Source organism: Rhinopithecus roxellana, chromosome 10 (assembly GCF_007565055.1).
Source record: "Rhinopithecus roxellana isolate Shanxi Qingling chromosome 10, ASM756505v1, whole genome shotgun sequence".
NCBI lineage: Eukaryota > Metazoa > Chordata > Mammalia > Primates > Cercopithecidae > Rhinopithecus > Rhinopithecus roxellana.
The window spans coordinates 23852449-23867855 of NC_044558.1; the positions used below are offsets into that span (position 1 = coordinate 23852449).

At 38.3% G+C, this 15407-nt stretch overlaps 1 protein-coding gene across 5 annotated transcripts in view; it reads left to right on the forward strand.

Moving 5' to 3' along the window:
* Positions 1 to 15407, forward strand: part of MYBPC1 (myosin binding protein C, slow type) — a 98369-nt gene that overhangs the window by 27235 nt on the left and 55727 nt on the right. For 3 of the 5 annotated variants that reach the window (XM_010357198.2, XM_010357200.2, XM_010357197.2), the window contains exons 5-11: positions 5426 to 5464; positions 6330 to 6365; positions 8002 to 8112; positions 10189 to 10337; positions 10640 to 10757; positions 13208 to 13259; positions 15307 to 15363. In XM_010357198.2, the coding sequence (XP_010355500.1) occupies positions 5426 to 5464; positions 6330 to 6365; positions 8002 to 8112; positions 10189 to 10337; positions 10640 to 10757; positions 13208 to 13259; positions 15307 to 15363 (562 nt within the window). The remainder of the gene's footprint in view (positions 1 to 5425; positions 5465 to 6329; positions 6366 to 8001; positions 8113 to 10188; positions 10338 to 10639; positions 10758 to 13207; positions 13260 to 15306; positions 15364 to 15407) is intronic. The other 2 variants (XM_010357201.2, XM_010357199.2) reach the window with 1 other exon arrangement.

A 15407-nucleotide genomic window follows, 5' to 3' on the forward strand; every position in this document is an offset into this window, starting at 1 on the left:
TGCTAAAATATTTTTGTACAGTTTGCCTTTAGGTGTCAATCAACCATCTATTAAAATTTCTCCATGCTTGATCTATGTATTCTAATGACATTACTTCTTTGTAATGAACTTTGTTAAAAATTAATGTCACCACACTTTTCAATTCAAAGACACAGCCACTCTTAGGCAAGATTGATTTAATAGATTTTGGGAAGAAAAAATTCATTAAATGTACACATGTATTGTAGGATAAATCATGGTTTTATAAGCACCAAAGTGTGAAGGCATGTATCATCTCATTAAGAAAATGCAATAAATTAACCGAATGCCTCAAAACATGATGAATTAATGTTAGCTATTGTTATTGTCTCCCATATTTTATTGCTGTTGTTATTTTGGTCACAAACACCAGTATGTACTACAACTGATTGCTCTGCTTGAGGAAGTCATGAATTTGTCTCAATCAAACAAGGTATTGTATCAGTATGTCACTGTTTGTTTACAAGTCACAATTTTATAAGCTTTTGGTCTTTATTCTTAAATCTCAACAATTGTCTCAAGTGTATATTGCTTAAATAATTTTAAAAGGCAATTTAAAATCAACCACAGGCAGGAGTTATTTTATGCTCAAGAGAGTTTGGATAACTAGAAGAATGTACACATTCTGCTCTCTCTGGAGCTTTGTATTCAGTTATGAGACTCTCACATTACGAAGTATTTACGTGTACTCCCTAAAATCCCAGTCTTGTAATATAAGACTGGGTTCTTTCCCTACTTTCTAGAAGTTCTTCTCTGGGAACTTCAGTTGTTTAAAGAATCATTTTTATGGTCTTACAAATGCTATTTTCCCATGACTTACAGATGAATAAAATTCCACTTTGGTAAATTGCCCTTCTATGTAGCTAGGGGAAGACAGCCCTGCTACACACCGAGTGTGTGGTTTCCCTGTATGTCATATTCCAACAAGCTAAAACCTGATGTTTATGTATTCATCATCACCACTTTTAGATAGGAAAAAAATGAAATATGACACATATATTTTTTGGTTTGTTTGAAAATGTTGTTTGTAAGATGCTACATCATTCATATATATATATATATTGTTGAACTGGACACAACCAGAAAGATTTGGATATTCCATCTACCTCGTAGCAATAGAATCTGGTTTCTATGACAAATAAGAACCATTAAACATTTCAGTATCATCGAACTCAACCAAATCAAACCAGGCAATTTTCTTTTAGAATTTAAGGTCAGAATCCCAATATCTTAACTACATTTCCCAATCTTAAAAAAGTGCCAGGACTGAAACAACTTTTAAAAGAAAGGAAACTGGCTGGGCAAGGTGGCTCATGCCTGTAACCCCAGCACTCCGGGAGCCAAGGCAGGAGGATCACCTGAGCTCTGGAGTTTGAGACCAGCCTGGCCAACATGGTGAAACCCCATCTCTACTAAAAATACAAAAATTAGCCAGGCGTGGTGACAAGCACCTGTATTTCCAGCTACTTGGGAGGCTGAGGCAGGAGAATTGCTTGAACCTGGGAGGCGGTGGTTGCCATGAGCTGAGATAGCGTCACTGCACTCCAGCCTGGGCAACAGAGTGAGACTTCATCTAAAACAAAAATTAATAAATAAAAATAAAAGAAAGGAAACAGTAAACTTTGCTCATGTTGATTATGTTTTCTAGCACTTTTGTAAATTTGAAAAATTATGTGCAATGAATCAAAGATTGCCAATTGAGAAGTAATTGCTGTTGGAAATTACTGTTGGGTAATCTAGAGGAAGACTATTTCATGATACTCTGAAGCATTGCATTAACATGTGTTCCTTCGTAGTCTAAACCAATTGTGCATGTCCTCCAAATAGTCTTAACATTTAGTAGACGTTGAAACTACTCACCTATCAAATTTTTGCTTAAAAAACAGATTGCTGGCCAGGCGTGGTGCCTCCTCATGCCTGTAATCCCAGCACTTCGGGAGGCCGAGGCAGGAGGATTGCTTGAGCCCAGGAGTTCGAGACCAGCTGACCAATATGGTGAAACCCTGTCTCTATTAAAAATACAAAAATTAGCTGGGTGTGGTGGCTGATGTCTGTAGTCTCAGCTACTCAGGAGGTTGAGGCATGACAATTGCTTGAACCTTGGAGGTAGAGGTTGCAGTGAGCCAAGATTGCACCACTGCACTCCAGCCTGGGTGATTGAGTGAGACTGTCTCAAACAGCAAACAAAAAAAACCCGGACTGCCATCATTACATACTCTATGCATGTAACAAATCATCACATGTACCCTGTAAATATGTGCAAATATCATTATGTATCAATCAATTTTTTAAAGACAAGATTATTTTTCTTCATTTTAGTTTCATGAAAGTTAGTGAATACTCTTCTCATTTTGTGTTCTAGATAATTAACTCAATGTTTCATTATGCTCTGTGCACAAACAAAAAGTAAACCACCACAAAACCTTTATAAAGTGTTCATTTGAATCAAACTGGTTCAAGCTTCTAGTTTACATTTAACAAAGAAAGCTCCTTTCTAGGATTTGATTGAATTTTAACTTCATTTCTGTTCATTTTTTACAGGACTTTAAATTAACAATCTTATATATTTCAGTAAATAAAAGTCTTTGACTAGGTGACAAGAATAAAGTACTGAATACTGAATTAAATCTATGGCAAGTAATATTATGAGAAAATTACAAGTTATTTTATTTTTGATAATGTAAAATTTTAATTATTTCACAGTCTTCTGAAACACAGAATTCTCCTAATAGCTCAGAAACCCCTATACCGGGCAAATGCACAATTTTGTGGAATGTGAATGCATGCATATTAGTTCAGGAGAAAAAAATTCCAAGTGAACTAAGTTTGGGAGATGCTAACGACCATACTATTTCTTGTCACCCCCATTTCCAGTACACATTATTTGCACATTGAGAGCTTTGAGATGTCCTGCAGCAAACACACAAACACAAAACAATAAAATACAAACATTTAACTCCAGCCTAGCATTTTTCAAGCTTCTTTGACCACAGAGAGCTTCGTGTTAAGAATCTGAAATCCCACATGACCCAGTGAATCACCTCTTGGATTCTGAAGTAATGATATTAATATGTTATATTAATATATTATAAATACATTAGTTATTTTAATAAAAAGTAATAATAACACATATCCCTGTTTGACAGTTTGGGAAAAGAAATTTCAGGCCAGCAGGTAATACTTGTAGTAAATATTCTAATAGATTGTATAAAAACATACTATTTTATGTCTTTTTGTCAGGAATTTTTTAAAGCACTTTTTAATTAACATTCCTGTGCATGTATTTCCTGTATCCTGTTTTATACAGTCATACACATTTACATTTTGAAATCTACAGTTATTCTAGTTTGCTTTTGTTTTTGTTTTTAGAGTCAGGGTCTTGCTGCGTCATCCAGGCTAGTGTACAGTGGCATGATCATGGCTCACTACAGCCTCCAATTCCTGGACTCAAGTAACCCTCTAGACTCAACCTCCCAAGTGGTTGAGACTACAGGCACATACCACCAAGCTCTCAGCATGCAAATAATATGCAAGCCTGGTTAATTTTTTTTTTTTTTTTTTTACAGACATAGTCTTGTTACGTTGCCCAGGCCATGAATTCACAAATATTCTAGTATTTTAAGTACGAAGATTTTATTATTCATAAAAACACTAGTGTATGCTTTGGAAAGAGCACAGCAGAGGTCCAGATGACACCAAATGCCTCTTTAAGGATGTAAAATGTGAACTTTGACTGTTCACAGACCTCCGTGATGTGAGCACTGTTGCTCAGGAGTAACAAGTTGCTTTAATGCAGAAGCGATGGGTAGTATTTCTTGCTTCTCATGATGAATGTTTCTGTATGTTAGCGACTTGCTGGGTAACTAGGAAGGTACTAGAATTGACAAATGTGTACAGGGTCCTTTGCAATACAACTGGTTATGACTTGATCCAATTAGGGCTGTTAAGTCTGACCAGACATCACTGTGATAGAATGTGGGCTTTTTCAAAGATGAAGATAAATGTCTTAACCACACTGTAACTTATAGTTTCCTTAAAAAAAAAAAAAAATCCTGGCAGCTATAGAATATAGCAGGTGCATTCATAGTAGCTGTTTTATATATTGGAATATTAACATTTTTAAATTAAATGTTTTACATTCACAAGTGATGGGGAATCTTATCATTAAGGTGTGTGTAGAGTCCAGTTGGTTCTATTCTAACTAGACTGTACTTGTTTCCATGGTGGTGAAATGCTATGCGCATTTATACCTTGCATAAGTCCTCATTCTACCACACGATAACTAACCCTCTGTCTGATAATATAAACACTAACTGGGGAGATCTTATTTATAAGGGCTCTAGAATAAAACACAAGTTGTTCATACCAGCATCATGTGTTACTAATATTCTTCATTAGTTAGTGCAGCTTTTCATTTTGTTGTGGTTGGTCTCCTAACTAGGTTGAGCTTTCTTTCTCTGCTAACAGGAAACAATACTGACGTTCTTTTTCTTATAGCATTTGTATTATAAAAAGCAAAAAGCATAAAGCTCCAGCCCACTGAACCTCTGCCAATGAAGATGGTGTTGGGTTAGGCTGCGTCTGGTTACTGTCCTGGGAAAACCACTTTTATAGAGATGGTCTTCCAAGTGGTTTTAAAATTTATCCTTCTACTGAAGTTTTTAAGTCAACTAGGTATGCTGACTGAATTTACATATAAACTTGTTTAACCAAAATAAATACATAAAATGTGAACTTTGAAGTTCAGATGTTTTTAAAAAGGGAAGTATTCTGCACATAAACATGAAAAGACATATTTTGAATTCCACAAATATGTATGGGTAAATATTAAGAAATTACACAGCACTGTTCAATACCAATATAATGTTGGAAAAAATGCTCATAAAGTTTATATTTATATTAATTTATCTTGACTTTTGTTTCTTAAATACTGAAGAGCAATTAATCATGAGGTTTTCTGGGTGGAAATGAGTTCTCAGATAGTACATATATAGACTTTTATGTCTGTGTCTAAATGAATGTGATATATGAATAATATCTGCCATTCACTTTCGCTACAAAATCAGGACTTGAAAACCACTTCCATTATTGATTTCATCAAGGTTTGATTTTTAGTATTCATTTTTTCCTAACCTACAGTCACATAAAACACTTGCAGTGTTCCATTTTTAAATCTGTGCTTCCATTTGGATTACCCTACTCTATCAACTTTGTATTTATTCATTTTTCTTTCTTTGCCAGCAATACTCAGGTTTCACTTTGCAGGTACCAAGTTTTCTAAGGCTTGCTCAGCAGTTGGAAGTGTATTGCGTGGTTTGTCATCTTCTTTTTCAGACTTCTCTTTTCTCAGGTTACTTGGGATGAAGTCCTTTCCTCCTTGACTTTTTACTCCTATTTCTTGTTTCAGATGAAGAGGAAGTCTCCCCGCCTAGCGCCTTGCCTCCAGGTTAGGATAATTTCTACCCTTTTCCCTGCTTTTAAATTTATTATTCATTGACAGTAGAGGAAAAGAAAAGGCAGTGAGCCTCCTTGCTGAGCCAGTGCACAGAGCAGGGGCAACAGGTTTCGCCTGTGATGGCACCAAGAAGGAAATGTTGGCTTTAATGACAATTTTTTGTTTGACATGAGAAACTTCTTAGAAAGAGGCATTCTTTGAGAAATAAATAAGACTGGTAAATCTTGGGTATAAATGTTAGGGGTCAACATATCTGTCTTCCATTTCTCACTGTATATCCACGTTTTCCCCCTGTTCTTTAAACTTAGATATTTGGATTTTTAAATCTTTCTTTCCTTTCTTTTTTAAGTCTGAGTCTCGCTCTATTGCCCAGGCTGGAGTGCATTGGTGCGATCTCAGCTCACTGCAACCTGTGCCTCCCAGGTTCAAGTGATTCTCGTGCCTCAGCCTCCCGAGTAGCTGAGATTACAGGGGTGCACCAACAAGCTGGGCTAATTTTTGTATTTTTCATAGAGACGGGGTTTCACCATGTTGGCCAGACTGGTCTCAAACACCTGACCTCAAGTGATCCACCCACTTTGGCCCCACAAAGTGCTGGGATTACAGGCGTGAAACACCATGCTCAGCTGGGATTTTTTTAATGTTTCTATCATTTTAAAATAAGACATACACTTTTATAGATGCTTTCATACTTAGAGCTCTACTGATTTTCTATCCAAGCCAACTTGTAGGGTTTTTTTCCTTCCTATCACCAGAGGAGACAGGGTTTAGTGGAGTCCAAGAAGGTTGAAGTCAGCACACCATTTTCATCACCTTTCCATCCCTCTGCATCACCCAAATCACACTTTCCTTTCAGGTTTGGGTAGTCGGGCCCTGGAGAGAAAAGATTCAGGTGAGCACAAGCCCAGACAAGGCATCCTGACCTCATCCTAATACAATCACTAATGAGCTCATTTCTTGAAGCTGTATTGATTCTAATCTTTGTCTTATTCAGACTGTAGTTTTTACAGCAATCTTTCATTATGTTTCCTCTTACAAGAAAACTAATGTATTGAGAAACGATTAATTTTGCATGATACACACACGTTCAAGGATCTAGCCACATATGCCACAGATTTGTTCTATCATATTTAATATTTAGCAAATACGCAGAGATCAATCTTCATTTGGGGATGTACTAAAGTTAGATAATAATTCACATTTTTATAGAACTTTACATACAGACAATAAAACACTTTCAAATGCATCCTATCAGCTGTAGTTCCTGTTCTGTGAAGTCATTCATTCATTCATTCATTCATTCGACAAATTTGTATTGAGGACCTAATATGATCCTATTATGGGCCTCTTATGGGCCAGCCACTCCTATAGGCACTGCAGGTATAGAAGTGAACAAAACAAGAGAAACACTTATCCTCATGCTCTAAATGTGTTCCTATTAATATCATAAACACAAACAACATAAAATTTTAACATTAACTTGGGTGTTTAAAAACATGTAATCATATGACTATGATTGTCACATGATTGTGAAAATGTTTAACTTCATTGTGAAAATGATGGCCTACTACTACAGATAGAAATATCAAGCATGATTGATACATGAAAACTAAAACAATTAAATGTGCATTTTCCTTCTTTTGAAGAAACATTAACAAGCAGAGAGTTTGCAACCTATGCATTTTTTTCCAGTTATTAAGTGGCTGCACCTGAACTCGGCATTCGGCTCAGAGACAGGGGGAATATCTACAGTTCTCTCCACTATCCTAGAATTGGAATTGACTGCAGATTAACACTAAGCACCAGAGTGCAAATGAGAAGATGCAAAAGAAACTCTATTTCCAGCTTGTCTCTCTTCATGGGAAAGCCTCAGTTTTTTTCTTTCCAGTTCTCTGTTTTGTTTTGTTTCTTCCCCTTGCAGCACAATCCTTGTATCCTTGCAATTTGTACCACAGGTCATGATCTGTTACTTCCTTGTCAAACTATGGCCACACCTGTACAACCCTAATAAAACTCTCTTTCAAAAGCAAGGAATCTAGAAATACCAGGCCAGGCTTGGCTTTCTGACCCTTGTCAGACAGTTTACTCTCCAAATGACCTATCCCTTTAGTCTTTTTCATGTAGTTGTATCGATGTGGCCTTATAGTCCATCACCTAGAAAAACACCAAGAGTACTGCTTTAATACACTGACCACCATTGTTTACCTGTTTGGGGACAGGCAAGATGGGGAAGCAAAGGAACTATGGCAGTCAACAAAGAGAGAATAACAGCTTACCTGGAAAGTTCCACTATTTCTAGGAATTACATAATGTTCCTTTGTGCTGTCATGGAAGAGACACCCCTGTAAGAATGGGAATCTGTTCCCCTCTACTGATGGCTGCTGGGAGTGGAAAGAATGATGTTGTATTTATCTAGGTTTATTAGACAAAGAAAAGCTGCAACATTGGTGAGAACACCAAATCCAGGTAAGACTCCCTAAGAAGAGCCTGGCCCTGAAATAATCCTTTTCCTCCTTTCTGCTCATCAGAATGGTCCATTGGCGAGTCACCTGCTGGGGAGGAACAAGACAAGCAGAATGCCAACTCCCAGCTGTCCATCTTGTTCGTTGAAAAACCTCAAGGAGGAACAGTGAAAGTCGGTGAGTGCCTAGCATTCAATCCTACCTTTTTTAAAAAATTAAGGTGAGCCAAGCGTGGTGCCTCACGCCTGTAATCCCAGCACTCTGGGAGGCCGAGGCAGGCAGATCATTTGAGCTTAGGAGTTCAAGACCAGCCTGGCCAACATGGTGAAACCCAGTCTCTACTAAAAATACAAAAATTAGCCAGACGTGGTGGCAGACACGTGTAATCTCAGCTACTCAGGAAGCTGAGGCAGGAGAATCTCTTGAACCCACGAGGCAGAGGCTGCAGTGAACGGAGAAGGCACCACTGCATTCCAGCTCGGGCAACAGAGCCAGGCTCTGTCTCAAAAAAAAAAAAAAAAAATTGAGGTGAAATTCACTTATAACATTAACCATTTTAAAGTGAACAATTCAGTGGCTATTAGTACATTTGCAATGTTGTACAGCCACTACTTCTATTTCTAAAACATTTTCATCATCCCCAAAAGACCCTATATCCCATTAAGCAGTTACTCCCCATTGCCCTCTCCTCCCAGGCCCTGGCAACCATTAATCTGCTTTGTCTCTCTGTGTTTACCTATTTTGGGTATTTCATATTAATGGAATCAGACAATGCAGGACTTTTTGTGTCTGGCTTCTTTCACTCAGCATAATGTTTCCAAAGTTCATCCGCATTGTTGCATGTATCAGAACTTCATTCCTTTTGACGGCTGGATAATATTCCACTGTGTGTATATACTAAATCCTGCTTTTTACAACCTGAAAAGATGAGTGACAGCTATGATTTCAGTAACCTTCGGCACATAGGAGCCTGGACCCTGGAACCTTGAGTTCCAATCTTGATTCTGCTTCCTGCTAGCTATTGCCCTTGGAAAGACAGTTTAACTTCTTTATGCTCCAGTTTCCCCATCTGTAAAACGGTGACAATAACAGGACCTAGCTGTGAAGTATTTTGAACAGTGCCTGACTCACCATAATGCTCTGAGCCAGTGTCTGCTGACATTATCATAGCTCACTCCATAAGATGATTCCAAATCTACACACGCGCTAGGCCATAATTCATAATATCTGAGACAGCTGATCGGACAAATGGTTCCACTCTTCAAATTCAAAATATTGATTATATACCTCCTGTTTTAGGCACTGAGTATAACATGTGAGTATAACTCAGAACTTACAGTCTGAGAGGAGCAGACAAAAAATTAAACAAATAATCACAAATGCCAAGTGCTATGAAGGGATGGTGAGCTGGAGGAGGACCTGAGGGTTGAAGAATTTTAACCAAATAAATCTTTATAAGGGATATATTATGATCTGAACTAGTCTTTGACACTTATCAATATTATGCAAATGAGTACATAGCTAACTGTATTCCAGAATTACTTCTTTCCAGGCTAGAATGTCAAAGCACACGGCATGTGAACAGAAATGTTGGCTCCCCTTGTGTTCCTGTAAGACACTGAAATGCTGGACTGGAAGCTGGACTATAATGTCATGTCCTCAGGGTCTAAATCACTCAATACAAACAGATTGGCAGGTTTACTTCAAGCAGATCAGTTTGATTTAGTCACATTCCTGTAATTCCAGGCTTCTCATCACCTTGCCTAACAAAAGGGGTGAAAAAAATTCAATTTTTTCATTTTTATTTCATATTATATTCAGATATATGAAATAAAATTTTATACATATCCATATATGCATTTATCCATCTATATGAAATAAAATTTTGTATACCTCCATATATATGAAATAAAATTTCGTATACATCCATATATATGAAATAAAATTTTGTATACATCTGTATATATGAAGTTTAAAAATTATCCAAATGTAAAATTATCCATATATAAAAATTACTTTCACTGGTTTCTTTATTGTTTTTTCTGCTTCATAAACCCCCAAAGCAGAACAAGCTGGAACAGCCTAAGGACCTCTAGAGCATTCATAAAAAAATCAGGACCAATTCATTGCACAATACAAGGGCACCAATCACACCATATTCTGTAGTGCAATCCTGTGTCAACTCCTTCCAGTTGAAAGCAAAACAAATGACACTAGTTAAAGAGCAAGCTGAATCCCTTATGCTTCTTCTAGGTGAAAATATCACCTTCATAGCCAAAGTCAAGGCTGAAGATCTTCTGAGAAAACCCACTGTCAAATGGTTCAAAGGAAAATGGATGGATCTGGCCAGCAAAGCCGGGAAGCACCTTCAGTTGAAGGAAACCTTTGAGAGGCACAGTCGGGTAAGGCCCTGAACTCCCAGGACAGGGGCTCAGCTAGCGCATTCCTTCTGTGTGAATAAATGATCACTTTCAGGTTCAGCTTTGAGAGACTTCAGTTCCAGAAAATCCTCTGAAGTTACCATTGCTAGTGTCTACACTCTATTGAGATTGCCCTGCTGTGTCTGGGGGCTGCAGGACACATTTGCCCTCCTATATTGAGAACATTGTACTGGAATTCCCACGGATAGACACAGCTTTAAGCCAATGCTGAGAAATTTGGAAAATAAACTGAAATGGGTGTGTCTGGATGCATTTCATTGCAGGTGTACACATTTGAGATGCAGATCATCAAGGCCAAAGAGAACTATGCAGGAAATTACAGATGTGAGGTCACCTATAAGGATAAGTTTGACAGCTGTTCGTTTGATCTTGAAGTGCATGGTAAGAGAATCTTCTTGCCTAGATAAATGTAATTTTTTAATGGGATGTGAGGGGATGGAGGAGAAGAAGTTCATTTAATACTATGAGATTTCGGGGAAATTTTTCCTTTAAAACTGTGTGGTTTTGATTGTGGTAGTCTCAGCAAGCCTGCTGAATTGAATTGTAATGAAATAATTTATACTAAAAGTAGAATTGGGGGGATTTTATCGCTAAATATCTCTTGTCCATGCTATCTATATTTCTTCAATCTCCCAGATAAAAGATGTTGTCAGTTTTTGCTGCTGCAGAATGTATGTTTCATGGGGTCCACTTTCCCACTTAGGTTTGGGGATAGGGTAATATGCTATGAGAGTTCAGGAGACCCAGGTGGAAAGGAGAGTTTCTTTTGTAAGGACTAATGTCAGCCATGGCAGTTCTTCATCCATATGTTCTGTGTACTACCCACAGTAAACATAGAAGGCCTAATTGCATACATTGAGGTTGGGAAAAAACTCACTTTTACAAGCATACAAAGGAAAAGTTGACTTGGCAGCAAATAATATAAACTTAAAGTGAATGTAAAGTGTGATGTAGTTGCAAAAGACAAAGCAAATGTAATTTTATTTTATTTTATTTTATTTTATTTTATTTTATTTTGAGACAGAGTCTCACTCTATTGCTCAGGCTAGAGGCCTGTGGCACAGTCTTGGTTCACTGCAATCTCCAATTCCTGGGTTCAAGCGATTCTCATGCCTCAGCCTCCCAAATAGCTGGGATTACAGGCATGTGCCACCACGCTGGGCTAATTTTGCGGGGGTATTTTTAGAAGAGATGGGATTTCACCATATTAGCCAGCCTAGTCTCAAACTCCAGGCCTTAAGTGATCCACCTGCCTTGGCCTCCCAAAGGGCTGGGATTACAGGTGTGAGCCACGGTGCCCAACCATGACTGTAATTTTAAACTGGGCTATTCCAAGTGGTATAGGATCTAAGTTTAGGAAACGATACTTCTCTCTACAACATGCTACTTGTTCTACATTTGGAGTGATGTCTTTAGCCTGGGCACTGTACCTCTGCCTGGACATCTTCTGGAGTAGGGTAACCAGGAAGATGAAGAATCCAAAAACCACACCCTATCCAGCTTGAGTGTGTGGGTGAAGGAAGTCAGGCATACACGGCTTGTTGCAAAGAGGGGAAGGGGCTGTCATACAGAACATGGAAAACAAATTTCCATGCATGAGAAACATTTAGGCAGTTTAGAATCAAAAGGTGGAAACGATGAGGAGGTGAATTTTGTCTTAACATTAGGATGAGCTGGTCAGGTGCAGTGGTTCACTCCTGTAATCCCAGCACTTTGGGAGGCCGAGGCAGGCAGATCACGAGGACAGCAGTTCGAGAGTAGCCTGGCCAACATGGTGAAACCCCGTCTCTACTAAAAATACAAAAATTAGCCAGGCATGGTGGTGGGCGCCTATAATCCCAGCTACTTGGGAGGCTGAGGCAGGAGAATCGCTTGAACCTGGGAGGCGGAGGTTGCAGAGAGCCGAGACCGTGCCATTGCACTCCAGCCTGGGCAACAGAGCAAGACTCCATCTCAAAAAAAAAAAAAAAAAAAAGATGAGCTCTTTGGTTAAAGCTATATAGACAGCCCGGGAAGGTTGTGAGAGTCTCACTGAGAGCGATGTCAAGCAGAGGCTGGATGGCCATGGGTCAAGTGCTGTTGATATTTCCATATCAGGTGGGATCTGGGATCCTGGGCAGCACTGCTTCACCCTGGCTGTCTCTGAGAAGATCACCTGGAGGGCTTTTTTTTTTTTTTTTTTTTTTTTTTTTTGCGATGGAGTCTTGCTCCTCTCTGTCGCCCAGGCTGGAGTACAGTGGCACCATCTTGGCTCACTGCAAGCTCCGCCTCCCGGGTTCATGCCATTCTCCTGCCTCAGCCTCCCGAGTAGCTGGGACTACAGGCGGCCGCCACCACGCCCGGCTAATTTTGGTATTTTTAGTAGCGATGGGGTTTCACTGTGTTAGCCAGGATGGTCTCGATCTCCTGACCTCATGATCCGCCCGCCTCGGCCTCCCAAAGTGCTGGGATTACAGGCGTGAGCCTCTGCGCCCGGCCCCTGGAGGGCTTTTTAAGAATATTGATTCTGGGTGCCCCTCCCTGATCTGGTGGATCAACATCTCTGGCAGACAGGATCAAGAAACTGATACATTTTTAAGTCCCTCAGTGATTCTAGTGGGCAGACAAGTTGAATGACACCTGGACAAGGTGACCCCAAGGTCCCTTCATTGGTTCTTCATGAGGGAGGTGGAGGTATGATGAGGCTGTGGCAGCACGGCTGTTCAGGGGAAAAGCATCCCCACTTCACCTGACATTCTCCCATCTAAAGAATCCCCACAGCCTATGAAGGAACTGAATACAAACTACAGCCTTAATGGGTATTTATGTTATTGTTTTCTTTCCTTTCAAAGAATCTACTGGGACTACTCCAAACATTGACATCAGATCTGCTTTCAAGAGAAGGTAACTCCAAAAGGAAAATCTAGATAGCTTTTGTATAACACAGAAGTGGAGGATTTTCAAACACATTTCCCTTCCCCTGTATTCCGTATTCCAAGTACGAACAATCCTTTTCACCGCAGTCAAACACACCATATATTTAAACGTAGGTGTTCTAGAAAAGCCATGGGTTTAAGGCCCAGTCAAGCATATACTGACCATTTTTTAGAATATTCTTATTATAATGAAGTTCCTGTTTTTGAGGTTTCACAGTTGCCTTAGCAAGACACTTTCAATTTATTCATATGTGGCTTCTTCCTTAAAGCATTATTTTCCACCAAATGGCCAAAAGAAATATGCAAAGAGACTCATTTCATTGGTTAAATCATGGCAGAAAACTTTTTATTTATATTGCCTTTCATCTAGAAATCACTTAGGGGGCTACTGAACCATGTGCCCAAGAAAACCACAACTAAGTAGCTACTTACTGAAGTTAGTGTCATATAATTTTGGATTATCCTAAATGAAACTGGCATTAAGAATACCACAGAAAGGCAAAATTTAGATACCTATTTCATATATTTTTGCAATTACCAAGGCTGAAAAATTGGGGATGGGAGGTCAAGGAAAAAATTTCAGAGATTTTTGATATCTAAGAAATATAACCAGCCCCTTCCTGTCATTATGTTATTCTCTGTACTTAATTATTCCATAATATAAATTCTTTAATGAGACCAAATGTTTTGTTTCTCCTATGACTGAATCCACATACAGTTTTGCTGAATAAGGAAAGTCACTCCAAACTATTACAAAACAATAATTTAGCCTGTTAATGAGGCATATTTTCCTCCAATATTACAAATAAATCAAAAAAAATTTACTTTGAAAAGTTATTTAATATTACTGGTATTAGGTATTTTTTAATTTTAAAAAATGTCATAACTTTCAAATTTTATTACTTTCCTTCCACTTCCCCTTCCCATGCTTGGCAAATGCACAGGTCTAAAACTATGCTCATACTGTATACACGTATATCTCAGGAGAGGGAAACATGACCTACTAAGTTTCCAGCTTTAAAAGAACAGAAATGTATTTACTTCAAAAGGCCTGCAAACGCCTGAAATTTTGAAAACACGTTATTGAGTTTAATTCTTATGACTTACGTTATACACACTGTTTTTAAACCCACAGACTCTTTTCTTAGAAACCATAACTAACATTTGTAAAGAGCAGGAAACAAAACTTCATTAAAAAATTAAACATGTAAGTAACTATGTAGTGCCATTTAAATGTTAGCTCTATAGCTTCTAGTTAGAGTTTATATGAAATCACAATGGTGGCTGCATGCCTAATTTAAGATGCATTTCTCTACAGGAAAGCACTTTTTAAAACTGCTAGTAAAAGTTTCGTTAACAATTCAAGACAAATTTTTTAAAAATACATTTAAGAAGGTATAAATATTAACAAGAAAATTAGAATAATTATCACCCTTTAAGACAGAAAGGAATGCATCTTTTAAAAAGTTCTGTGTTAGCTCCTTTTTTATTTTTGCCATGTTGGTATCACATTATCTGATTCATCTGTTCATGGACACAAAGAGGTTACCATTGAATATAAGGCTTTGTACTTATATATCTGACATTGGTACACTTGGTCCTCCAAGCCAATCTCTGTCTTACATGAATAACAGAGATCAGCAAAAGTTCTTTGCTTTTTACACAGGTATGTTTCTAGAGCCCCCAACTTGCAAAAACAAAGTACTTTGTGTTGCTTGGCTTAAGTGCATTTGTGTTACCTGGTTTTAACACAAATCCAAGCAGTTTTATATATGCAATCTACAAAAATGTGTCTTCTGAAATCATAGAGTAACACAAGCTCCTCATGTTTACTTTTCCACAAGTACATACTCCAAAAACTTAACATGTCACTTGTGTGAAAAGAAATAGTTTGTGTTGATTTAGTCCTTGTGTGGTACAAAATTGCATATACGTTACATGTAGAGTGTTTGGGGGAAATTGTTGTGTATGTCTCTGCATTAAACCCAGATTTGCTTTTCTTTTGTTAACGACAGTGGAGAAGGTCAAGATGATGCAGGGGAACTTGACTTTAGTGGTCTCCTGAAACGTAGGTGAGAACCAAGTGATGGAGTGAGGCATTGTGGCCTGGAAGTCT